This window comes from Macaca fascicularis, chromosome 6 (assembly GCF_037993035.2).
Source record: "Macaca fascicularis isolate 582-1 chromosome 6, T2T-MFA8v1.1".
NCBI lineage: Eukaryota > Metazoa > Chordata > Mammalia > Primates > Cercopithecidae > Macaca > Macaca fascicularis.
Window position 1 is genome coordinate 134880020 of NC_088380.1, and position 26850 is coordinate 134906869.

The window sequence follows — 26850 nt, forward strand, 5'->3', positions numbered from 1 at the left end:
TAGAAACTTTCTGAGATTCCATCCAGAGGAACCAGGGGAGGGAATCTCAGGGCAACCAAGTCTGCTAAAGAGAGGGGAACCCTGGAAAGAAGAAGGCCAGGGGGAGAAACACTATGTGTTTTTCATCTAGTCAGCTCAAGTGGCATGACTGTACTATGCATGGTGGGGCAAAATCAAGAATGCTAGTGAGTAAGTTTTAACAAACTGATAGATGAGCCATCGCCCTTCTCAAGCTTGAGAGTCTGCTATTGTGCCAACTAGAGATGACTGTCTGCTAAGACAAATACATCAATATTCTTCAGAGTAATATAACTGATTTCAAAGCATATCTTTCACAATATCCAGAATATAAATCCAACATTAACAAATATACTGAAAAGGCAGGAAACCGTGACTCCATTTCAAGGGAATAGACAATCAAGAGAGGCCAATCCTGAGATGACCCAGATGCTGGAATGATCAGACAAGGGCTTTACAGCAGCTATTGTAACTGTACTAAAGGAAAACTAAAAACCAACAAACCAAACAAAAAACCCAAAAAACAAAAAAGCCCACCATATGCTCACCAGCAGAATACCAGAAACTATATAAATAAATATCGAGATATTAAAAACTTTCTATGTCAAGAAGAAGTAATATTTAAGACACAGAGCACTTGCCTTCACAATTCATCATGGGCCCTGGCTCAAAGCCTTCATTGCAATTGCATTCAAAACTCCCAATAACATTGGTGCATGTACCATTTCCACACGGATTGCCAATTGAACACTCATCAGTATCTGAAAAAAGAATAACAAGAAAGTGCCACAATGACATTTTAGTTTAACAGGAGCATGCCCAGGAAGACCCACGCTTGGCCCTCACCCATTTCCAGGATCTGAGAAGGGCACATGTAACCCTGGCATCCCTTGGGCCTTGGCTGGCTGGCTGTTATGCAGTGCAGAGGATCTGAAGGATCAGTGTGCAATGCTCTGGCCCCCAGGCAGCAATACTTGCCCTAAAGATGACAAATTCAGAAGAAGGATGTGGTCTTCTGCTTCAAAAGCAGGCATGGAAGAGCATAGAGTAAAATGGATTTCATGTCCAATGAGAAATTTTGGCAATTGTAAGTCTCTAGGACACATAAGATTTTGTATGTTTGGTTGAAGACAGAGGTTGGTAACTCTCTCCATCTTCACGTAAATCAGGTCTGACTGGAAAATGTAAGACTGGTGAAGAAGGTGCCACTACTAGCTATTTATCCCGGATTTGTAAATCCTAACATCACCCAGGGTGCCTGAGAGACCTTTTACTGAATATGAGAAATAAAATAGAACTTTAAAATCTCTATAGTGTGGAGCCAACACTCACCCACACAGCGTACTCCAGTGTAGTCAAGGTTGTAGCCCATTGGACACTCACAGCGAAAAGATCCGTCAGTGTTGACACACTGACCATTTGAACAAATGCCTGGGCTCTCAAGACACTCATTGACATCTAAAATATAGAACTGCCCGTTAATTTCCTCATATAAAAAGATATGCCGGCTGGGCGTGGTGGCTCACGCCTGCAAATCTCAGCACTTTGGGAGGCTGAGGCAGGTGGATCACCTGAGGTCAGGAGCTGAAGACCAGCCTGGGCAACATGGCAAAACCCCATTTCTACTAAAAATACAAAAAAAATTAGCCAGGTGTGGTGGTGCACACCTGTAATCACAGCCACTTGGGGAGGCTGAGGCAGGAGAATCACTTGAACCTAGGAAGTGGAGGTTGCAGTGAGCTAGATTACACCACTGCATTCCAGCCTGGGTGACAGGTGAGACTCCATCTCAAAATAAATAAATAAATAAATAAATAAATAAATAAAAAGATATGCCAATACTGTGTATGTCTATTCAACACAGAGTTGTAAATACTTCTTTTGTCAGAGAAATATGTAATGTATTTCATATATCATGATATAGTCTTATGATATAGGTATAATGTATATGATACAAAATAAGGGTTATATATGTCCATTAAATACAATATACTATATGTTATATAGAAAAGTTAGCATGAGTTATAAAATAAATGTAAAATAATATGTTTGTATTAAATAAGAATACAGAAATAAAATATATCAAAGCGCACCTTCACGTGTATCATGAAGACTAGGGACAGTTCCATGGCCATATGGACACAAATCCTGAAATGCAACTATAAAGAAAAATACAAATTCTCCATTATTGAAGACTTGAAATTATCAGAGAACTTAAGAAAGGATGAACAATATACATGAAATTACACTTATGTTTCCGTTACAAAGCTGTCTATAACAAGAGTCTTTTATTTTTATGATTTAGTTCAAAAGCATATTTAGTGAGGGCCACCTTCTAGGGTGCCACCTGCTCAGTGCTCCTGGTTCTTTCTGTTTGCTCATTTAAAGCTGAGCAGCTAAAGAGACCTTCCCTGCCCATCACACTCAGAAGCTATCCCTAATCTAGAGGCCAAGTCAGCTGGAGTTTGCTGGGATTTATCCTATAATTTATGCATGCCAACGAGACCTGAGGCTATTGATCTTTTCCTGTAAAGGGCCATTGTGCTGACTCAGCTTCTCAGAATTTAATGTAACATTCTGAGAGCCACGGCCTGCGATACAATGCCCACATAGGACTCCTGCAGCAACTCGGAATATAATTTCCATTCCCTTCTTTCTCCTGCCTTGGACTTCTCAAATTCATACTTCTGAAAGCAAGTAATACTAACCTTGGAGGTGGGGAATGAAATAAAAGGGTAACACCACCTGTGCTCACACATGTCTTATTCAAAAGCTGAAAGAAGTTTCTCAGGCTAGGTTGTTCAATGAACCATCAAAACTTATATGCAAGGAGATGACCTCACCCTCAAAATATTCATAAATTACATGGTTAAAGCCACTCTGGCAAATATTCAAAAACTGGTACACAAAGTGCTGTTTGATGGCATTGCTCTTACCTTCATCGTCTTTGGGGCACAGCTCACAGGGGTCCCCCCAGCCCTCTCCTGGCATCTTACTACAGCAGCATTTTGCTTTTGTGGTGTTGAAAGCTTTGGGCACAGAACACTTTCCATTTTCAAAATTTGTGAAGCAGAAGCTCTGGCGAGTATCTAATCAAAAAAGCAAATATTACAGATGGAATTATTTTGTAACACTGTTTGGACAGAACATTTCTCACTGTAGAACACGCGATGCAGACTAGATCAACAGTTAAGACAGGTCTGGAAATCTTCAATTGCTGATTTCATTTGCCAATTTAGATTGACCTGGCTACAAAATTATTTAATTTTTTAATATGCTTAAAATATTTTTATAATGTGCTAAGGAAATTCGAGAAATCATGCTCAGTATTAAAATGATTTCCACTCTTTTCTCACTGTTGTGTGATAGCCTAAGAAAAACAATTGAGGTAACTTTCAGTAAGTTACATCACACCAAAAGCAACGCATACACCAATATATAAAAAAGCTATGCCAACAACAAAATTAACATAGTCATTCTGATAAATCAGAATAAGAATTTTTCTTTTAGTAAAAAAGTTTATAAAAATGTAGAAACAGTGGCAATAATTCAAAGTACCTTAAAAATTGTTCACTGCGTATGTTTGAGACCTAAATTTTTAACTTGCAGATGTATTTTAGCATAGACATTTATTTTGTCAGGACTAATACCAGCATGATGGTTTACAATCCAGCTTTAAAGTTTCTAAGGGTGAACTGTGACAGTGAAGTCATTCCAAATCTTACCAAAGCATCTCCGTCCATTATCAGATAGTACGAAGCCAGGGGGGCAGAGGCACTGGAAGCCCCCTGGAGTATTAGTACAGGAACCAAAAAGACAAATGTTGGGATCTTCATCACATTCATTTATATCTGCAGAACAGGGGGAGTATTTATTAGTCATTCAACACTTGAAAATAAACAACTGTCCATACTAGCATAGTCCACTAGCCAGTTGATATTTCAGACAAGAGATGACATTATGTTGTATGTTTAATTTATTCATAAAAATAAACTATTATTGCTTCAGAAGTCAAAAGTTATATTCGATTTCAACCAACCATGTGCCAGAGAGTCCCAAGTCCATGTCCACCTTCCTGTTTTTGATCTTTAGGGGTGTATGTATGTCTACCTGCCTACCTGACATGAACAACTCCACGTCTCATGGGCATTGCAGGCTCCATGTGGCCAAATGTTCTACGAACTGGTCCCCGTCTCCCTGATATCTCTCTCTCAGTAATCCAAATTGTGATCCCCAAGTCACCCCTATTTCTCTCCTTTTTTCACTCCACATGCAAGCAGAACGTGGCAGCCAGTTCTACCTTCTCAGGACTTCCACAGCCATCATCATTTGCCACCAGTCTCTCAACTGATGTCTACATCTCCCTGTCTTCTTCTTGTCACCTTGCCATCAGGGGTGCCTTTCTAAAACGTCCATCTGATAACATTTGAAAATCTGTGCCTATGGAACTGGAGGGCTGAGACATATTTTGACAGAGTTATCATTTCCCCTCTTCCCCAGAACACTTCCTGAAAATAAATAAGCATGTGTGCCTCACTAGTGATTTTCCGTCATTTTTTGTGGGAAGTACTTATTTAATGGAATGTTTTAACCACATGAAAAAAATATTACTTTTCAGGTACATTAGAATGTAAGCTCCATGAGGACATGACATGTCTGTCTGGCTCACGGTTGAACCTTCAGCTTCTAGCACGGTATCTGGCACATACAAGTTCTCAGTTCATGTTGGAAGAAGTTTAACAAGAGTCATCACAGCCCTTCTATAAAATGACAAAAAACTGCAGAAACCAACCCACCTCTTCAAACAACAACAACAACAAAAAACAAAAAAATACAACAACTTCTGCAATGGCTCCACACTGACCGCAGGCCTGAATTCAGTCTTCTGAGCCAGCCATTCTATGCTCCTTATTGTGCTCATGCTACCTACATTTCCAAATAGCCTCTTCCGTTCTCTTTATTTGGTTGATCAGGAAATTCCTATCCAACACTTAAGAGTGACCTACACAATCATCGATCCTCTGTGACAGGCTTTCTTGAACTGCTACCCTCTCACAACTACCACAATGATCCCTAACCTCCTGTGGTGCTCCCATCTCCTGAATGGACCTCCAGTACAGTGTCTGTCATATTGTATTATAAGGACATCTTCACAGAACAGGTTTATTTACAAAATAGGTCTCTCCCCTTAGGTAGCAAGCTACCCCAAAGCAAAGATGATGTTCCTGTATTTCCAGCACCTAGAAAGGTGCCAAATGTTCACTGTAATACCCACTAAACGTAGGAATGAATTTATATCTGTGCAGGGTATGTATACACATATTGATGTATGTGTGTGTGTGTGGTCATGTTAGAATGTCATCTGGGAAACATTGGTAGAAAGGATACTAGTCTGAAGAAAATCTTCTTATAGTGAAGTAAGTTAATTAAAAAACATTTTTTCACACTTTGGGAGGCTGAGGTGGGTGGATCACTTGAGGTCAGGAGTTCGAGACCAGCCTGGTCAACATAGTGAAACCCCGTCTCTACTAAAAGTACAAAAATTAGCCAGGCATGGTGGTGGGCACCTGTAATCCCAGCTACTCCGGAGGCTGAGGCAGGAGAATTGCTTGAATCCAGGAGGTGGGGGTTGCAGTGAGCCAAGATAGTGCCACTGCACTCCAGCCTGGGTGACAGAGTGAGACTCCATCTCAAAAAAAAAAAAAGTAATAAATTAAAACCATTTTTTCAGAGATGCAAACTAGTGTCATTGCTAATGACAGATAAAAGAAAAGGAAATATTTCTGAAACTTAATAAATAATAATATATGATATCTTAATAAAATATATCCATACTTTCATTAAGAGGAAAGGTAGCCAAGATTGCCTCATACAAGGAGGCATATGTATTTCTATTTCCCTCCTAGTGGCTGACACACTGCTTTAATTATCATTCCATAAAGAGAAGGATCACAGAGACAAAGAAGAATCAAGATTGAGCATGAGAAAAGAAAATGGAAGAACAACAGGGTCTTAAACTTTTCAAGAAACTTCTTACTGAGATGATTCTAGTATTATTGTTTATTAATTTTTAAATATTAAAAACACTAGACAATCTTATAACGAACTATACAAATCAGAATGACTAGGGGATACTCATGATATCTAATTATATGGTCTGAAGAATAATTAAATTCTATGAAGTAAACTGCTTCCTTCTGCCCTATTTAATTCCTTTAAATATGAACAGTAGAATGATATATCTTTAGGTAGAATCTTGCCAAGGGTGACAGAATTATAAAAAATTGGATAACTCAAAGGCAAAAAAATATCCTTAGCATCTTTTCATGTTAGAAAAACCACACTAAGATGCTGGTGCTTCTGAATTTCAACGAGGCTGTAAAAAATAATTTGTATAAAAGTGAAATAAAGTGAACTGTAAAAAAAGTGGGACTTCATCATGTCCACTAGGCAATTCAAGGACCCACTTTTGATGCGGTTACAGAGTTCATGTGTGCTGGACGAGTTTCAACAGAAAAACATCTGTTATGACAAATGGATTAATATTTTCTGCTCTGACATGAGGCCTTCCCAAGGAAAAGAATGTCTCAACAGCATTGTCAAGATTTTTCTGCTTCACATTTCTAAGACTCTAGACACCTTTAATAGCTGTTTTAAAACTGGGTGTCAAAGATTACAATTTTTGTAGACGCTCTTTAAATTCATTGAAAGTCTCTGTTGACATTTGAAAAAAAGATTAGCGTATGCTGAAAATTCTTTGACTAGCATTAGACTTCTGGTGATGAAAAAATCCTACATCCCCAAGTTTTTTATTCTCACCATCATTTCTGATGGTTCAGTAAAACAGACATAGGCAGCGATATGTTTAATTCCTTAGGTCAGCATGCTTGCAATGGTTGGCACTTAGTATGCTTCCAGAGTCTCCACCGTGTCTTACTATACTGAGCTACCTGTGGGCCTCAGAATAAATGTTAGTCTTACCAATGCAGTTCTCGCTTTTTACTTCATACCCTGGGGGACAGATGCATCTGAAGGATCCCTCCAAATTCTGACAGGTACCAGGAGAGCAAGAGCCAGGAAGGGCGACACACTCATTAGTGTCTTTAGAGAAAAAGAAGAGAAAAAATAATTTAAGCATGAGATAATTGTTGCATACATTTATCTGTCTGCCAAATGATATTAACATGAACTCACAAGTCCTCTGATCTACTGGGTCACCATGAACACATATTCCCAGAGATACTCTTCCGACATCTTGGATATTTCCTATTTGGCAAGTGGCTAATTTTCTTGATTTGTTTCCTTTGCCTACTTTTCTTAAGACATGGACAGCCTCAAGCTCTGTCCCCAGTAAACACATTGCCTATGAGACATTCCCATTGTTGATACCTTATGCTAAAATTTTCCATCATAGTTTATCTTGATCATGTGATCTGATGATTAAATGAAATATTAATGAATTCTAAAGTGAAAGGAGGGGAGGTACACATCATCATTTTACCAAACAAACAAACAAACAAACAAAAAACAAAAAAAAATCACCATAAAGACTGCTTGTTATTTAGATACGTACCTATACAGTTTTTGCCATCTGGGGTAAGTTCATAACCTTCGTTACACAGACACTTGAAGGAGCCAATTTCATTAAAACACCGTCCATTTCTGCACACCTGACCAAAAAAGGAACTGCACTCATCTATGTCTGTAAGCAAACAGGAGTCCGTTTTTCAGAAAGAGCTCTTAACACTTGTTTCACAAGTCACTACTTAAAAACATACTTATTGCATTTATAAGAAATCCCACATTACAATTCCTCATCAACAGACAAAAATGGCACATATCATAAGGATCATTTAATTAATAGGATCCCATAGATTCCTACTATTTTTCAACCATAAAGATACTTTTTTTTCATTTTTGATATTAATATAACTCATAAATTTAGAACCAGATAAAAATCAAGGTTTAAGGTGAAGCTTTCCATTCTTTCTAACTGAAAAATATTTATTTTCCTACAGGCTGGGGGATATGTGTGATTTAATCTGACTGCCTAATTTTCAGATACTTTACCTGGAGCTAAGCTGACCATATTCAGAGAACAAATAAATGAGCTTATTTATTACAGGAAAATCAATGATATTAAAAACACTGGAATTGCTGACATAATACATAATTTAAAGAAAAAATACACTAACTGTTAAGTTTTCATTTAAGTTTAGAGTTGACTACATTTGGGTAATTTCCTGGGTTGTTTGAAGATTGTACTTTGATCAGAGCCATGTCCGTATTTTTTAGTTCTCCCTGACTGTACAAAGGCTCTAAGAAACTAGTCAAGAAGGCAGCAGTTAAATAAAATGTCCAATTAGCTCTATTTTTTTTCACAAGTGTGGAATTTTGAAAAATAAAAAAAACAGAGAGGGACTTATGTTGGGTTAAATGAGGAGGTGGGGATGAGCTCTGATACAGTCCCACAAAGGTAGAAAACCTAAGTTCTTCCACATACCTTGCAGGGCCATGCGAAACACAACACATTATGCTGTAAACTACCCATGCAGTTCCTGCCACGCGGTAAACAAGGAATAAACGTTTGCTGTCATTTCTCTTATTCTCTCCTCCAACTACTTCAGGATCCTCTCCCACTCACTATCAGTTTCCATTTCACATTTGTATGTTGCTGTGGGCCAAAGGCTAAAGTCCTGTGCTGCGCATAGGCGAGATTTCTGAGGGCTAATCTAGAAACCTAGTCACCATTCTTTTTTTTTTTGGAGTGGGGGAAGGCATCTTGGCTTCAAAACCTGATGGAAAATGAAATGTCAAGCCATGACAAGTGGAAGTAGGCGGCTACTGGTACTTGAATGTAAATAATCCAGAATGGATTTAAATGAAATACTTATAATAACATTGAGACAATGGTCTATTTTTGATCTCATTAAGGGAATACAAATACCCCAAACCATAAATCAGTCCCAATATGTTTACTGTGATCTGAATGACCTTTTTTCCTGAATTGATTGGTTGACTGACAAAAGGGTTCAAGCGTATATTGTCTTGTGACAATTTAGGCCAATACTGTGGTATCAGTTAACTAGAAACCAGTCAATGATATTATATATCTTTTGGCACATATTTGCAATTTTAGTAATATAATTTTTTTTTGGTCTTTAGTTTTGTTTTTTATTTCAGCACATTGTGTGGAAATGAAATAGAAGCAATAAAAGACTGAATGAAGTACTTACCCAAGCAATCATTATTATGAGTGAGTTCAAACCCTGGGTAGCACAGACAGTTATAGGATCCAACGGTGTTTTTACAAGTTCCATTTCCACACGGATGCCGCTCGCACTCATCAACATCTACAAAGAAATACTGGCTCAAAAAATTAAATTTTTAACTGGAAAAAAATAGGCTATTAACCCTTTTATATGTTTAAACTATGGAATTATTTAGATTTTCCTGATTCAGTACTAGGAACTCATATCTCCTTGAGGAAAATGAGTATGAGATAGAGAAAAATCAAAATTACAAGAAATCAAAATTGTAAAATTATAAGAAAATAATACAGTTTAACAGGTACTGACTGTGTCAGATAATACTCAGACATAGCCTAGGAGAGCATCCCCCTAGCAGAGATGTATTAATGAGCAGGTCTGCTTAATAATTGTAAATAAAACTGATCTTCTAAAATATTGAAACAATTTGTTTCATTATAAAAGGCATTATAAACACTTACCCAGAAATTTAAATCCCTTAATTTGAGTGGGACAACAAAGATAAACTTTAGTTTACTTAATTGTATGAAGTAATGAAATCCAAATTGAAGTTTATTAGAATTCACTATTAGCCTTCAAAAAAACTGAATTAAGAAAATACTTAGAAAGGTCATCTGTCATATGAGAGAGCAGACTCCCCAATTATGAATTCCAGTCTGCTGAAACTCTACTACACCAAAAAAAGGGTGGGGGTTGGTACTGTTCTTTAGGAAGGAAGGTCTGTATAAGGGAGGTCTTACTGAAGAATCCGACTAGTTTTTATCATGGAAGAATTGTTATGAGTAGACAGATCTTCACCATAAGAATTTCTGAATCATAAATCTCACATTTTTTTTTTTGGTAAATCATACTCTCTCTGGGAGTATGGCAAGAAACAGCATGTATAAGCAAGCATTCTTAGGGAGTTCATGCAAATAAGACCAGATCCTGCATATTCCTTTGTATAAGCATCACCTAGAGAATTTTCCCTGCCATTATGGGAGAATTCCAAAGGGAGGACTCTTAGTGGATGAACCTGGAGACACACGCCAGGTATTCCCTGTTGTATGAACGTGTCATGAAGGAAACCAGTCCTGTGGTACTGAAATCTGATTTTAATATTCACATAGATAATATCTTGAATATCAAAAGAGTAGCTGAACAGCCCTAGCCTTTTCTACACTGAGAACATGCTAATTATAAGTAGCCAAGTTTTAAATTTGATTTTCCCCCTTCAAGTGCAAAGCACAGAAAGAAAACTCTTCAGCAGAGGCAGAGCCAATGGCTGACATCAGACTTAAGGGGTTATACTCAGTTCCAGCTTCATGGCATCCAGCCCATCTGTCTTTGAAAACTTATTAATCATCAGCTCAGCAAGAACTCACTAAGCACTATTATCACTTGACTACCCATTACATTAGCTACTCGGAATTTTTGAAGAGTTTGGCTATATTTGCTCCTGAAGCGATTTTTAAGAGATAAAACAGAAAATATGTACATAAATCCCATGTATTCAACAATTTGTTTTACAAACGTATGTGCATATGTGTATAAATTTATTAAGTTTAATGCTGTCACTCTTACTACTCTCTTGCATTCCAAAATGGTGTCTTGAGGAGAAACATGAAAGTAAAGGGCAGCGGGTGCTATGGTAAGTTCCACACAAGCCCAAGTGACTCAGAGTGCATATCGAGCCATGTGAACATTTTCTAGAGAAAAAGCTGTGAATCACTGAACTGAAGAACATATTGCAGTATGTCCCTGTTTGCAAATTTTATACTGAATCAAGACTTAAACAGTTTGACCTAGTTAATTTTTTGCAAGATTGTTTCTGACCGACACATAGTAGTTAGTCATGGCACTTGATGGAACTGTGATTTGTTCTGGAGTCCCAGTCCCACTTCACTCCCTCGAGCCACATTTCCTTCTTACCCATGCACATGGTCTGGTCCTGAGAAGCCTTAAAGCCATTGTGGCAGATGCACTGGTAACTTCCTTGCAGATCAACACACAAGCCATGACTGCAAACGTTAGGAATTTCTAAACATTCATTGCGATCTAAAACAAACAAACAAACAAACAAAACACGTTACATGTATCTGATTTTTATTAAGATTTCTTCATTTTTCACAGTTGTGTTTCTCTAATCTGCTATTAATTATTATAGACAGGCTGAAAATGAACCATAACAATAGCTGAATCGAAATGAACAAGGCTTTAACTTATCCAACTCTCTCTATTTAAGCAATTATTTATGTTTTTTTGGTATCTCAAGGATATTATTTTGTTTTAGGTCCAATCCTGGGGAAATCCATTGAAGAGACCTATTTTCTTAACAAAATAAAAGATATGGTGAAATAGGTTCACTATAAGTGAACAGATTGAGAGAGAAAATCTTTCTGAAATTATTCTTGCAAGTATTTTTTGATAGGAAAGCTAAGGAATCTTTTGCTCAGTGCCAAAGAATGAGTCAGCCTCTTTCTTACCTACACAGGCCCCATTGGGTGAAAGTTTGAAACCCGCGGCACATTCACAGCGGTAACTACCAGGACTATTGATGCAGTCTGCATTCCGCTGACAGAGATTATCACCATTGCTGCACTCATCTATATCTGAAAGAGCAACAGTTCCATTTTAAGGAGTCCTTTTTATTATTGTATTAGCGTTACATTCACGTCACACTTTGATGATCAATTCTTGAAAAATTGTAGAAGAAATAGTAAAAATCAGAAACCATCTAAATGCTATTTATGTATACCAAATTATACTGGATAAAGGACATACATTATTCAGATTACCTTCGCAAACCAACAGCAGGTCATTGTAACTGAATCCTGTAGGACATTCACAGCGGAAACTGCCAATCTGGTTAATGCACACACCGTTTGCACAAATGCCTGGAATCTCTTTACATTCATCAATGTCTGAAACGGAACAGATTTGGTCAAATATATGTTGTTCTGCTTAATGTACTTACCATATAACCTTGAATAATGGTACATGTACCCTGGGATGAGAACAAATATTCAGTGTCACAAAAATCAATTATATACTGGCATGGATAATTTTTTTGGTTTATAAAAACATATATACCAGAAAACAGAAACAGTGATGGAAAAAATGTAAGTAGCTGATAAAATATACCAAGTAATTTCAGAGTCAATATAGCAAATGAACTTCCTAGGCAATCAAACCTCTTCTTCAGGTTACCCTAACTGCTGCTAGTCATTTGTTTAAAAAGCTATGTTTTCATCATTGTATGTACTTTGTTTTATCATGTATTCATAATGGAGACTTAATTGCTTAGGCCAGGTGTGGTGGCTCACGCCTGTAATCCCAGCACTTTGGGAGGCTGAGGCGGGCGGATCACGAGGTCAGGAGTTTGAGACCAGCCTGACCAACATGGTGAAACCCCTGTCTCTACTATAATACAAAAACTTAGCCGGGTATGGTAGTGGGTGCCTGTAATCCCAGCTACTCGGGAGGCTGAGGCAGAAGAATCACTTGAACCTAGCAGACGGAGGTTACAGTGAGCCGAGATTGCGCCATTGCACTCCAGCCTGGGCAATAAGCGTAAAACTTCATCTCAAAAAAAAAGTAAAAGATATTGCTTACCGAATCTTTGAGGAAGGAAATTAGAGTGAGCAACACAATGTACATTTAGAAGGAATTAATTAATATGAAAAATAAGTCTGCAAATTCATATTTAGACCAGTAAAAAGGGAAACTGCAAAAATACACCAAAAATTTAAAAATGTACTTAAGAAAATAGCAACTAAAGGTTAAAATAAGGTAGATTATTTAGAGTCATGTAATACAATGTGCATGACAAGGACAACTGAAGCTTTAGCATGGTGGATGTGGCAAATATTCAGATAGTCACATGACTACCATAACCCAATCACCAGACTATGCTGATGGAGTATCATTATTAATACCTGGTTAGAGTCTGTAAGCCTGTTATTTCTCTCTTATTTAACTATATTAGATTGGAATCCAGATTATTATGCTTTGCGGTACTCTTAAATTTTAAAAACACAGATTTTTACAGAATGATACACGTATGTATTAAAACAAACATAATCTGGAAAAACTCACCAACAGCTTTTCCTGTATGAATGTCAAAGGTGAATCCAGGAATATTTCCACATATGGTTTTAAAGTCAGCTTTAAAATATAAACAAAGCAATGCACTCTTAAATTTCTCAAATTCCTTCAAAATAACATTTTGTATTACTTTCACAAACAAAATATATTTTACATTATTCACAACCAGACATTTTGATTTCAATTATATTTATTTGATAGCAATGCCAGCTTCTACTAGGAGTGGATCTAGGCATTCTTTACCATTATTATCATTGTTATTTCTATTACTCTCATTAACATTTTACTGCTCTAATATCAGAAGGCAAGTAAATCATTATAAGATTCAAAATGTTTATTTAGATATTTAAATACTCTTTTTCTTTTGATACGCAGAGCTTTAGAAAACATCCAATACATAAAGATTTAAAAAAGAGAAGTACAAATTGAAAAAGGAATTACAGAGCGCACAAAGGTATAGACATGCAAAAATAATGTTGTAGAGGGGAAATAGGCAAACAATGAATAATGAATGAGATACGAATATTATCTTTTTTTTTTTTTTTTTTTTTTTTTTTTACTGTGTCTACTGGTTGGAATGTGAAATTCGAATCATCAAAAACAATGCATTATGAAATAAAATAGGGACTATAAGAGGTATTCTCACACATAATTCACCAAATCAATGGAAATTTAAAAGAATTATAATTTGCAAGATGAAAATGCTTCTGACACTCAATGCTATACAAGTGAGTAAAACTCCTGAAAACAGTATTAGGTAAAACTTGAACTGCATACTATATTCCAAGTGCTATCGGGTCAGGGATGCTGTATATTTCATCCAGCAATAAATACCGAGTATTGAGAACAGGGAGAAAGACAACAGATGCTCAATTTAATGGTTTCTAATTGTCTGGCAATGTACACATTATAATTTATATGTATAATCTCCCTAATTGTCGCTGCAACCATATGAATTAGTCACTGTAATTATTTATTATTCCCATTTTATACATGAGAAATTAGTTTCAGAAAGGATAAATACTCTGCAGGAGGTTCCACAATAAGTATCCTAAGAGTTTTGATTTAAATACAGACCTGTCTCTCAAATCTAAGCTTTCGTTTCTTCTCACAAAGAAAGTGCCATTTTAATTCCCCAAATCAATGATCTTCAATTTGTAACTATGCAGTTTGAAAGTTGAGAATTGTAGGAATGTTTCTATTTAATTGTATGGAACATAATAATGGCAAGATAAGGCTAAGAAAATCCATTTGACCAGTGAATTCGAGTCACTGAAAAAGGCCTATGTGTTGCTTTTCACCATTTCTCTCCTTAATTTCATTTCATCAACATATTAAATGAAACATTTAAATACAAATACCCTAAGTAATATTTGGTAACAAATATATAATCACCGTTTCTTATTTGGCCTACTGGTTCAACTCTTAGTATCTATAGTTATTAAAAGTTGCCATTCTACAGGTCATAAAAGAGAAACTGATGGACAGCAATTTTAAGACAAGCATTTTTGGTCTTATCTCTATTATCTTTCACTTTTTCTTTCAAAAGAATCTGTCTTGTGAAAAAAAAATGACCAAGTAAAGACAAGCTCTATTTTTTGCCTAAAAATTTCATTGATGTCTGAGGAAGAAGATGTAAAGGCACATTTTGACAATGGGTTGCTTTTATGTAAAATTTGCTCATAAAAACACTTTTTGCATATTTTCCATGACTGAACTAAAAAAATGAACTTTTTGAATTTAGTTTTTTTCCAAATATTACACCTTCCATGTCTAGCAAAGTGGCATACAATACTTGCTCAAGAAAGATTTGTTTGATGAATAAATCAATAATTGACAAGCATAGTTTAAGATACCAAGTTTAAATGGACTAATGCTATAAACTCTAACTCTTCAGCAATGATCTTATTTTCAGGATTTACAAGCCTATTCAACATAATGTCTCAGAAGTTAGTGTGTGAATCTCAAAGAGGGCCACTTGGGAAATAGAGCCATATGATGCTCTTGAATATTTTCGGAACTGAGCATCTCTAGTTTTAGCATGCATTGACTTTGACTATATTGTTACACGTATGCATGTATCACTGATACGGCAGTCAGAGGAAGCACGAGCCATGTGCTTACCTGTTCCTGGAGTTGGGCATGGTTCACAAGGTTTGTTCCAGGCTTTGCCCACGTTATATGTGCAGCAGCACATCCTTTTTGTCACATTGAAAGGCAACTCATTCTCACAAGTGGTTCCATTATAGCTTCGGTAGCAAAAGCTTTTTCTCATGTCTACATAAAGAAAAACAAAGAAGCTGGCCATTTGTATCCATGAGTAGTTTATAATGAAGCCCGCACTGCTGTAGACATCAAGCTTTCCTGATGAACGCAACTCTGAAAACCTTCTGAGTCATTTGAAGCTATCTTAAAATAAGTCTTTAAACATAAATCATTTTTAGATTAACATCTCTCCTTTATCCTTAGATAAAGGATTTCACTTATAATCTTCTTTGGAGACAATGTTAATACATATTTGTTTTTCTCTCAAAATCATTTATTTAATTAAAAAAATTAAGCATTAAAATTCAAATGTTATTTTATTTGTATATTAATGTTCACACTGTATGAATGGAGATGACAAATTTACGAATATATAACATTTGAGGAAATTTTCTACATTAGATTCAAGCTTTTAAAAATGTAAATGTATATCCAAAGGTCAAAAATTTGATACTAAGCCAGCAGCTTACAAGATTCTGAAATATCTCAATTCACGAAGATTTAACTTTCAAACTTCCTGAACAATAGTTCTGAGACATAAGTGCTTTAGGTGTGAAGTTGACAACTGTGCTGTAATTAATCTCAGAGTTCTTTACCTACCCATGCAGTTGTGGCCTCCATTGACCTGCATGTACTCAGGTGGGCAAATGCAGGTGTAATTTCCCAGGGTGTTATAGCAGGTCCCAGGCCCACACACACCAGGATGTGCAAAACACTCATCAATATCTAGAGTAGGCAAGAATATCCATTAATTAATAAATATATTTTTTCAATGAATTTATATTACTTAGATGACTGAACAAAGCATAGGTGATTCTCTAAATCCCTATTCACGCAAAATTTAGAAATAAAGAAAATATGCCAAATACGCATTTATATAACACAGATACACCTTTCTTCAAAAGAAAAAAATCCCCATATTAAAAAATATAAAGCATCAAAAGAAATTATTCTAAAGTGGCAAAAAATAATTTCCTTGGCACCTACATATATATATATATATATTTTTAATTGTAATTCACATTCTTCAATTGGAATTTCTTTAAAGCCTGTTTTCGTCCTATGTCACTTAGGCTAAGTTTTAATGCCAACTTTAAAGTGAATGCAGGTTGGGAAAGCCTTTGTCTTTGTAGCTTCTTTCAAACTAGTAACAATTCAGAGATTCTTAAAGCAGTGCAGCTGCTGGTTGTTCTCCTTATTATATCCTATTTCTTCCAGATGCATTTATCGAACGTGTTCCAAAAGAAAAGTTAAAATGGAAATAATTACGCTACATGCTTAATATTCAGTTAGAAGGATTCATTCATTTCACAATTAAATATTGAGATTCTACTGTAAGCTAGAACTTGTAGTTGTAATGATGAGTAAGATGTGGACCGTGCCTCCAGAAGCCCCCAGTTTAGTGGTGAGACAGGCCCCTAAAACAATTGAAATACCATGTGATAAGGTGAGGGGACGGAAGCAAGAATGGCAGCTGCATAACCTTTGAACTTCTTCATACCATATAGTCCAACCTTTAAAAAATTACTGATCAATATTAAGTTAATGGTCACATTGAAGCTTACCAATTTTTCCTTGTAAAATGTAATGCTTATCAATATTTTCACTAACAACTTACTTAATATTGTAGGTGTTCATACTACCCCATTTTCCCAATTTATATTTAATCAAGCCTCATAGAAAAATATAGTGAATTATGGCAATGAGCTGTAAATTAATTTGTCTATCATCATACAACTTAGCCACATTGATATGAAAAGAAAAAAGCTATGAACCAGTCTTAATTGAGCCTTTTGTAGAATTTGAGGATGGGCCTTTCCCCCAGGCCTCGGCAGCCATTTTGTTTCGAACAGCACTGAGCATTTTAGGCATCAAATTCATCTCACCTTCACAGATGCGAGTTTCCTCGCTGAGGTAGTAGCCTTGTGGGCACTCACACTGGAAGCTCCCAAAAGTGTTGATGCAGTTTCCACCCTGGCAGAGACCTGGTAACTCCTGGCATTCGTCAATGTCTGCAAAAGGGGAGATAGTGCACTTAAAACAAACACCTTCATGAAGGATAAGAGTTAGTATTAGATCTTTCAAAACTGTGATCTTGCAAGAATCAGCAGACTTCTATGCATCCAAATGAATGCACACTTAGATGGCAAGTTTATTCTGCTCAAGTATCTTCTTGGCTTTGTCATGGAACTTTTACCATTATCTGAGAAAATGAATAAAATAAGTTGGGGATTATTCAAGGTAGGGGACAATGGGAAAGAGTTTCTCTGCAGAACAGTCAGATATCAAATCACTGCAATGGATCATTACTGCTTGATAAAAGTGGTCGTTTAACATTTTAGTAATTAAAGTCCATCTGTAATTTTACTAAATTATCTTGCTGTGACTGCTCTGCCCCGTAACTTTTCCACCAGCTTTTCTCTAAAACTAACTCTTTACCTTGTTTAAATCTGGGTGACAGTGGGATTAGCTCACCTTCTAAAATGATTGTGATGGGGTTAGGTCTGAAGCCTTCACCTCCGGGACACAGGGTGTAATATTCCGCTACAAAACAATAGAAAAATAAGAGGTTTGATACCCGTGTCCAAGTGGCTGAGACAACAAGCCAGCATTCAGCAAATGACAGGCTCAATATACTCATCCTAAGGGATGTATCCAAATTTTTCTTAGTGCCCTTTCATATACATTTAAAGTTACATATTTTACATAAAAGATCATACTTTATTAATCACATACACAGTAGAATAACACGAACCATTTGTTTTCAATTTAAAGAAAAAAATCCCTTGCAGTTCTTTTAGCTAGTAAATTGAGTTTAGAGAATACAGGTTTTGGTTCATGTTCATATCAGAACAGATGTTTCAATTTAAGGCATTCTATAATTGACTTCAGGAATACAACACACCTAAGAAGCTGAACTAAATAACCTTTGAGAAGAATCAGGAATATGTTTTATCTGTGATATCATGGAGAATTGATATTAGTACTATCCATACATGATTACGGTTAAAAATTATTTTTTTAACATATCATGATAAAACACAGGAAGAGAGGAATTCAAATCCTTTAACACTCTTGGCTGGTTTCAGTGTGATCACTGAAAGTAGTCCAAATTCAATTTTTTTTGTTTTGTCCTCACTAAACACTCCTTACTCCCAGCTCAGGAATAAAATTGCAACGAATCTTTAGACACCAGGTGGTTTTCTGTCTCTTCTTCAGCTTTGTACTTACTGCTATTGACAGGGGGGCATGTCTCACAGGGGTTTCCCCAGGCCTTTCCCAGAGAGCAGCAGCATGAAGAGCGACTGACGCCCACCCCGATCTCGGTGTTGCAAGACAGACTCCCATCTCCTCGAGGTCCAAACTTCAGGTAGCAGTTGCCCACACGGTTGTCTGTAGAGCAACAAAGGAGCTTACACTTGCCCTTGCTTACATAGTAAGGATTCCATTTTAGGGAAAAGTCACTCAAAGGATGAAATTCAAATTTTGTACATTAACATGAAAGGCTCCTTTTAATCCTTACTACCAAGCGATCGCCTGCTTTAAGCTTTTTTGAGATTGCGTCAGAGGAAGCCAATTATGGCAGACTTTCCTATGTTTAGAAATCCACACAGACCATATTTTCCTATACTCATGGAATGGACAAGATAGTAAGACATTTCTCATTTGGGACATACTGGACCTCCAATAATATGAATACAACACATTTTTTGTATAATTAATCTATATCATGAGTTTATCCAATGGTTTAGTTTCAACTTGCATAGCTAACTTCGCAGGTTTTGGAAAAGATAGCCTGTAACAAACTTAGAGAAAATATTTAAGGGATCTGCTAATCTAAGGCTTTTCTTTATCTCTACAGTTATCATCCAGATCACTCCATTGAGTCTATAGGTTTAAATATTACTTTTTTGTTGAGAACTCTCAAATTTATGGTTCTGTGTCTCATCTCTCCCGTGAACTCTAGACCCTTCTGCCAACTGCCTATTTCATTTCTTCTCTTAAACATCTAATAGTTATTTCAAAGTTAACACATCTAAAATCAAATTGTCGATGCTCTTTCCTCCATGTACAAAATCTGCTGTCTTCTCTCCCAGTCTTCTGCATTTTCAATACAAGGAAATTCTTTTTTTTTTTTTTCCCAGTTGCACAGGCCCCCTAAGCTTTGACATCATTTTTGACTCCTTATTCAATCAAGTAATAAGGGCTGTCTACTCAACCTTCAAAACATATCTGGAAACAACCATCCTGGTTAACTTGGTGAAACCCTGTCCCTACTAAAAATATACAAAATTAGCCGAGCGTGGTGGCGGGCATTTGTAGTCCCAGCTACTCAGGAGGCTGAGGCAGAAGAATGGCGTGAACCCAGGAGGTGGAGCTTGCAGTGAGTGGAGATCGTGCCACTGCACTCCAGCCTGGGGGACAGAGGGAGACTGCGTCTCAAAAAAAAAAAACAAAAAACAAAAAACAAAAACACAAACAAAAAACAAACAAACAAAAATATCTGGAATTTGTCTACTTACCACTGCCTCTATCACTACTATCTTTTTTTTTTTTTAATTACTGAGTTCCAGCCACCGTCACTATCCCTTTACCCAGTCTAATGTAATAGTTTTCTAACTCTTTTCTCAACTTCCATTCTTGACTACACTATGGTCTACTTTTCCTTCTGTAAGTCAGAGTGACCCTTCAATAGCATTACCTTAGGTCAGGCAACCTCCAATAGCTTCTCTTCTCAACTAGAATAAAATCTAGAGTTCTTAGCAGTCTACAGAGTAATTTTCATCCCTGGCTGCACGTTAGAATCATTCGGGCTTTTAAAAAAAACTAATTTTCCTTTATTTTTTCTCTGATTTTGCATTTTGTTTTTGTTGCTGAATCTCAGATGCAGCAAGATTCTCATGGTCCCCCTTCTAATTAGGTTTATTTTTATTTATTTATTTATTTATTTTTTGGGGACAGAGTCTTGCTCTGTTGCCAAGCTGGAGTGCAGTGGCATGATCTCGGCCCACCGCAACCTCTGCCTCCCGGGTTCAAGTGATTCTCCTGCCTCAGCCTCCCGAGTAGCTGGGACTACAGGCGCCTGCCATCACATCCAGTTAATTTTTGTATTTTTAGTAGAGACGGGATTTCACCATGTTGGCCAGAATGTTCTTCATCTTTTGACCTTGTGATCTGCCCGCCTCATCTTCCCGAAGTGCTGGTGTAACAGGCATGAGCCACTGTGCCTGGCCTAATTAGGTTTATTTATTCCTCATTTATTCACCTGTTCTTTCTCTCTCCTCCCCCTCCCTTTCTCTTTTATCCTTATTCTGCATTCCCATTCTCCTTCTCTACCAGATCATCCAAATGTATTTAACGTTACTACTTTTTACATGTGCTCCTGCAAAATAAATATTTTTGTTTTAATGTGTTCATTTTAAATTTACACAAATGTCTTTTGTCATACATCTCATTTCATTTTTATAACTTTTCTATTCATGCTTGTTCTGTGAATCTCCAGTCTGTCAGCTTCGTGGTGTACAACTGCCTTTAAAAAAAAAAACCCTCCTCTCCAAAAATGGTTTCTAAAACTCTACCACCACAAAGAATGCTGCAATGAACATCATATATGTGTCTCTGTATGGGCCTGTGAGTTAATGCCATTGGCATGCAGAGCCACAAAAGGAATTGTTGATTTACAGAGTTTGCCTATACTTAGCCTTCAGTCAGGAGAAAGAGTCATCATTTACCAACTACATCCAATGAACCCTTTAATTTTTACTATTTTTAAGTAATTTTAAAAAACCATTTACAGAAGAAAGGTATATTATAAAAACTAATATACAGAAGAAAAAAGTTGAAAACAACTTTATTAGCAATATTAATAACAATTTAATCATAGCTAACTCAATTTTTTAATCTGTATTTTCTTGGTTTTGAAGATATTCTACTCAAACTGATCTTCTGAATGCAACTAATTGCTTATCAACTATCATTCATGAACTTGGAATATATCCATTTTGTAAAAACCATTTCCAGGTTTCAAACACATCTCTAATAGGTTCTAGCTTATCATTATTTCTGGTTATTCTTGTTCTTGCTTCATAAAAATGCAATAGCCAAAGGAATTTTTGAAAACATTAACAGTTCAAGATTTTGTTGATGAGAGGACAGCCGTCTTCTTTAAAGGCTACCAAATAGAAAATGTTTTCATTTTTAGATTTATCAACACCAATTAAAATAATCAATCTAGTGACTGCATTTCTACATCACATATTTCCTTCCAATAACCTTTTATACATACCTGCCTTTATCTTTGTCTGCTTATGAATCATATCAATTGAATTTTGGTACAGAAACATCATGAAAATATGAAAGAATCCACGAACCTGGGATGGTTCAGGTTCTTGTTACCAAATATTGTGGGTTGAAGTTCTTTTTATTGACTAAGTGGATGAGAATACTTCATTTCCTTTGTCTACAGAAATACACTGTCCATTCACTTGTTGATTCTGAAGTTTGAAAAAATTCACCTAGGATATTCGTCTCTGAAGGCACTTAGTCGGGGATTGTGCTTAGACGATTCATTTCACCATCACCTTTAGAATCTAGACGAAAGAGCTGCTCTCTGTCTCTCTCTAGTCACCTGACTCAACTAACAACTGTGAAATATTTTCCACTGTCATTTTTTTCTTTTTGCCAAAAATTATGGCCAGAAAGTAAAGACTTCTAAATTCTCAACTGTGTTCAATAAATGCTAAAAGATTTCAAGTAAGTTGTCTCCAGTCTTCTCTTGTACTTTCTTGAGAAAATGATGCAATCCTTAGGGCAATATAATAAGGAAACTGAAGGATGATGCAACAGTGACATTTTATTTCACTAATGCATGTTCCTTCTAGGTGATGCCATAATTTTCCACTTCTTATTATTTTATTCTGTTTGTTGTATCCATTGGACATAATGGTGAACAATGATAAAAATAACAGCTAGGATGATAAAATGTCAAAATGTTTCAAGACAAAGGAAAAACATGATCTCTTAACATTTTATAACGTTTCAGACTTATGAAAGGGTCCAATAGACTCCTTGGCACTTTTGAGATAGAATGAGTCTTTGTTTTTTGGAACTGAGAATGAACGAAAGCAATAAAGTGTCAATCCATACAAATAGAATTGCTCCAAAAAGAAACTCAAAAACTAACATTGATTATACACTGACAGTTAATTGGTGTACTGTTGTGCAAGTATATTCTCTGAGGGGCTGCCCTGGTCTACACTTCTACCAGCAGAACAGGATGCTCCTCAAGGCCCATGTCCCCATCAATACTTCACATTGTCCAAGTTTCCTAGTATTTGCCAGTATATGAGGTGTAAAGTGGTATTTATATAATTGTTTCAATTGGATTTCTTATTCCTAATGATTTTGGTCATTTGCTTGCTTACATTTTTTAATGTTTAGACTATTCTCTTTTATGAGTTGCCTATTCACAGTCTTTGTTCCAAGGAAGTTTTTAAGAAATATTGAGGCCCCAGTGAGTCAGAATTTCTGGGGGTGTAACAGGCATCAATATATTTTCCAGGTTATAAATGGAGTTTACTATGCAGCCTCGGTTGAGAATCACTTTGTGAACTGGGTGACTGCTCCTCTGATTCCTCTCCTCATCCCTGACCCCTCCACTCACTCCTCTCTTGCTGCACACAGCCTTGTGCTATGTCTCTAATGCACAGTCTTCTCCTACCACAGGCCCTTTGCACTGCCTGCTCCTTTTAACTGGAGGCTTTCCTCAGAGGTCCAGTTGGCTTGTCCCCTCCTTAAAGGCTCTGATTCCCCCATTCCTAATATAACATGGCAGTTCTCCTCCAACCACCTCCAGTGCCAATTCTGTTTGTTCTTGCTTTTATTTATCTCCCTGCCTGTAAAATGTAAACACAAAAGCAGAGAATGTGCTTGTTCTGTTCACTGTTGCAACTCCAGCCCTTAGACAGAAGGCGCTCAATCTTTACCAAATGAATTATTTTGAATGGAAAATGCAGAACTTGGAGTAGCCATAAATGATAATTAAAAGTATTCTCTAAAACTTGAAAACAGTATATAAGGTGGGTGTAAATCACAGCAGCAAATATTCCTCCCATTTGCTGCAGGCCCAAAAACTGACACTGAGGACAGTAGGCAGATTTCTACTCAAGCAAGGAATTCTCCACTCCTCCCTTTTTTTGTATACTTCCAGAAAATTTCCCAGACCATTTCTTTCTCTAGGAAAACACAGGAATAGCGCAGAGAATAAAAGCTGGACAATTGTTTTTTAAAGATCAGAGGTGCTGACCACAGATTCCGAACCTTCATTACTGCCTCCTCCTCCTCCCTGTCATCTCTCAACTTCAGCTCCAATGGTTTGGCTCATAAATCCATCTATCTAATTCCTTGCTTCTCATCACTTCATTTACTTTGCTATATGACCCTTCCAGTAGGCAGAAGAAATAGATATTCTAATAGCTATACCACCACTCTGGGTTATCCTGGCCAAACACTGGACAAGGAGCCAGGCAGCAACCTGGGCTACTGCCTTAGCTCTGCCATTTTCAAGCTCTGAGACCTTGAAAAAATTACTGCACTTCTCTGTGCCTTGGATATCAAGTCTGTGAGAGGAGGAAGGTGGAGCTGATGATTTGGAAGACAAACACAATAAAGGCAACCATGTAATGTTTTATTTTTAAGTTAACTGTAGCAAACATTCATTACAGTTCATTACCAAGAGAGTTTGAATATTCAACTTGATCATTCTATTTGTTTCATATAGCTTTACTTACCAACACAACCCACACCAGTTGGGTTCAACTGAAAATCGGGTGGGCAGTTACACTCATAGCGACCAGGCGTGTTGACACATAGGCCATTGACACAGTTTATGGGATCTGCACACTCATCAATATCTAGGAGAAGCATTGAAAATGCCCAGGTTACCACTGTTACTTTTTCTAGGCATACTGCTGTTCCAAAGACTTTGGTGGAATTTTTGAAAGTTAGTAAAGATCACTAGAAAGACTCAACACAATAAAATAAAGATCTTAAATTTTGATATATACCTAAAACAGGTTCCACATATTAAGCACACAGTATTTATGACAGCATTTAGTATCCTTGATAAATACATTGTAATTAATTAAAATTTGCAACTCTGAGGAAGAAAAAATTATGTCACTATTTGTTTAACAAAAATCACAAATATACACGTATATATATACATATACATGAACATATATTCAAAGAGACACTTTACTAGTTTCATTTCAGATATTTAATATTAACAATTATATAGATAACAATTTAATATTATTTACATAAAAATACATCAATTCCATAGCTACAAATAAACGTATCTGAATATAATTTTCTTTTTCAGAAAAATGTGTAACCTAATGCATTGATTAGCTAAGCAGAAATCTCAGGAATTTTTACGATTAGCACAGAATATTTATTTCAATGAATCAGAACACAACTTAGCCCATAACTGACCATACCTGTACAGTTCCCTCCTGTTCTGTCCAATTCATAACCATCATCGCAGATACAATGAAACATTCCAGGCAGGTTATTACATGTTCCAAAGACACAAATGTTTTGGAAGGAGCATTCATCAATATCTGAAGATTAAAAAAAAAATAGTAATCTCTTATTTACAAAGATATTTTAAAATTTTAATGTAATGTCTAACATTAGTGCATTTTTCTACCCCCTCAGATGTTTTTATTCAGTAAAGCTTTTTTTTTTTTTTGTCTAGGTAGATAAGTGCAAAGGGCAAGCAACTAATGTTCACCTATGGAACTAAGATATTAAAGAAATATTATTTCCTTGGTAAAATGAGGGTCTAGTATTTTAAATGACTTGGATTATGATATACTTAAAGAAGAGTTGGCTCAAGGCACATAAAATACAAAAATTAAATATAAACATGTCAAAGAAATGAAATTGTAAAAAAAGATAAAAGCAAATTCAAAGATTCTAACTAATTAGTGCAAACAGCAGATATTTTATAGTTGATAAATGTTTTATATTATGAAAAACAAATACATAATTATTTTTAAATATTGGAGATATTAAAATTAACTTTTTCGTTAATTTAGTTAATTAAATTTAATTAAATATTAATTAACTTTTTAGTTTTTACTTCCTTTTTATTTTGCAATCTTCTCTGTTATTATAAAGCAGTTTTAAACAGAGAAGAAATTTCTTCCCTAATTTCATGTTAATAAGATGATCCATTGACCCCATATTCTAGTAAATTTCATTAAAATATCTCTATTGAATTGGACTAAAAATTCATTTATGAAAAGTTTATGATAGTCTTCCACGAGGCTGTAACTCAAAGTTAATAAATATGAAGTTATCACTCCTCACTCAGGTGAAAATCAATGGGTATGTATAGCTGTGGAAATAATCTAAATTTCTACTCTCAAAAAGAGGATGGACATTTTTGTATAAAAATTGCCTAACACTCGGAGAATGCAGACCAGGCATGTCATTTTAGGCTAGACTAGACAAGTCATCCTAAACTGCTGTCATCAGACAGTTATATCTTAAGTCTAAACAAGACTTCTTTGGTCATTCGTTATAGTTAAAATACTGGTTTCAACTATCTTAGATTTAAGGTATGGTTCCAATCATGTTCAAAGTTTAACATGTGCAAAGGTATCTTTTATTGTATTGGGGGTAAGAAAGTTATTCTCTTTATATAAATGGGTAAAAATTCTTTAAGCTAGATTACAATTGAATTGTGTTAATTTATACTCAAAAAGGGAATTGTACTATCAGCCTTCTGAGTGTGCATTTTTTTGCTTGTTTGTTTGTTTCAGACAGGTTGTTGCTCTATCACACAGGCTGGAGTAGTGGCACGATCATGGCTCACTGCAGCCACAACCTCCTGGGCTCAAGTAATCCTCCCCCTTCAGACGTCCAGGTAGCTGGGACTATAGGCAAACACAATCACACCAAGCTAGTTTATAAAGTTTCTGTAGAGACAAGGTCTCCCTATGTGGCCCAGGTTGGTCTCAAACTCCTGGGCTCAAGTGATCCTCCCTCCTTGGCCTTCCAAAGTGCTGTGTTAACAGGTGCGGGCCACCATGCCCAATCTATTTTACTTATAAATGAACTTTATTAGAAATTTCTTCCACCTAAGTAATGTAATTGTTGTATAAAGAAGGTATTTTAAAAGATTACTGTCTTTCCTTTGTAA

The 26850-nt window shown here is 36.2% G+C and overlaps 1 protein-coding gene across 1 annotated transcript in view; it reads right to left on the reverse strand.

Moving 5' to 3' along the window:
* Positions 1-26850, reverse strand: part of FBN2 (fibrillin 2) — a 269644-nt gene that overhangs the window by 29401 nt on the left and 213393 nt on the right. Inside the window, exons 35-53 of the mRNA XM_005557677.4 lie at positions 25139-25261; positions 24428-24550; positions 18870-19031; positions 18114-18182; positions 17525-17650; positions 16239-16364; positions 15498-15650; positions 13365-13433; positions 12065-12190; positions 11753-11878; positions 11199-11324; positions 9255-9371; positions 7592-7720; positions 7000-7119; positions 3744-3869; positions 2955-3107; positions 2112-2177; positions 1351-1476; positions 660-779 (exon numbers count right to left, since the gene is read on the reverse strand). Of these exons, the coding sequence (XP_005557734.3) occupies positions 660-779; positions 1351-1476; positions 2112-2177; positions 2955-3107; positions 3744-3869; positions 7000-7119; positions 7592-7720; positions 9255-9371; positions 11199-11324; positions 11753-11878; positions 12065-12190; positions 13365-13433; positions 15498-15650; positions 16239-16364; positions 17525-17650; positions 18114-18182; positions 18870-19031; positions 24428-24550; positions 25139-25261 (2286 nt within the window). The remainder of the gene's footprint in view (positions 1-659; positions 780-1350; positions 1477-2111; positions 2178-2954; positions 3108-3743; positions 3870-6999; positions 7120-7591; positions 7721-9254; positions 9372-11198; positions 11325-11752; positions 11879-12064; positions 12191-13364; positions 13434-15497; positions 15651-16238; positions 16365-17524; positions 17651-18113; positions 18183-18869; positions 19032-24427; positions 24551-25138; positions 25262-26850) is intronic.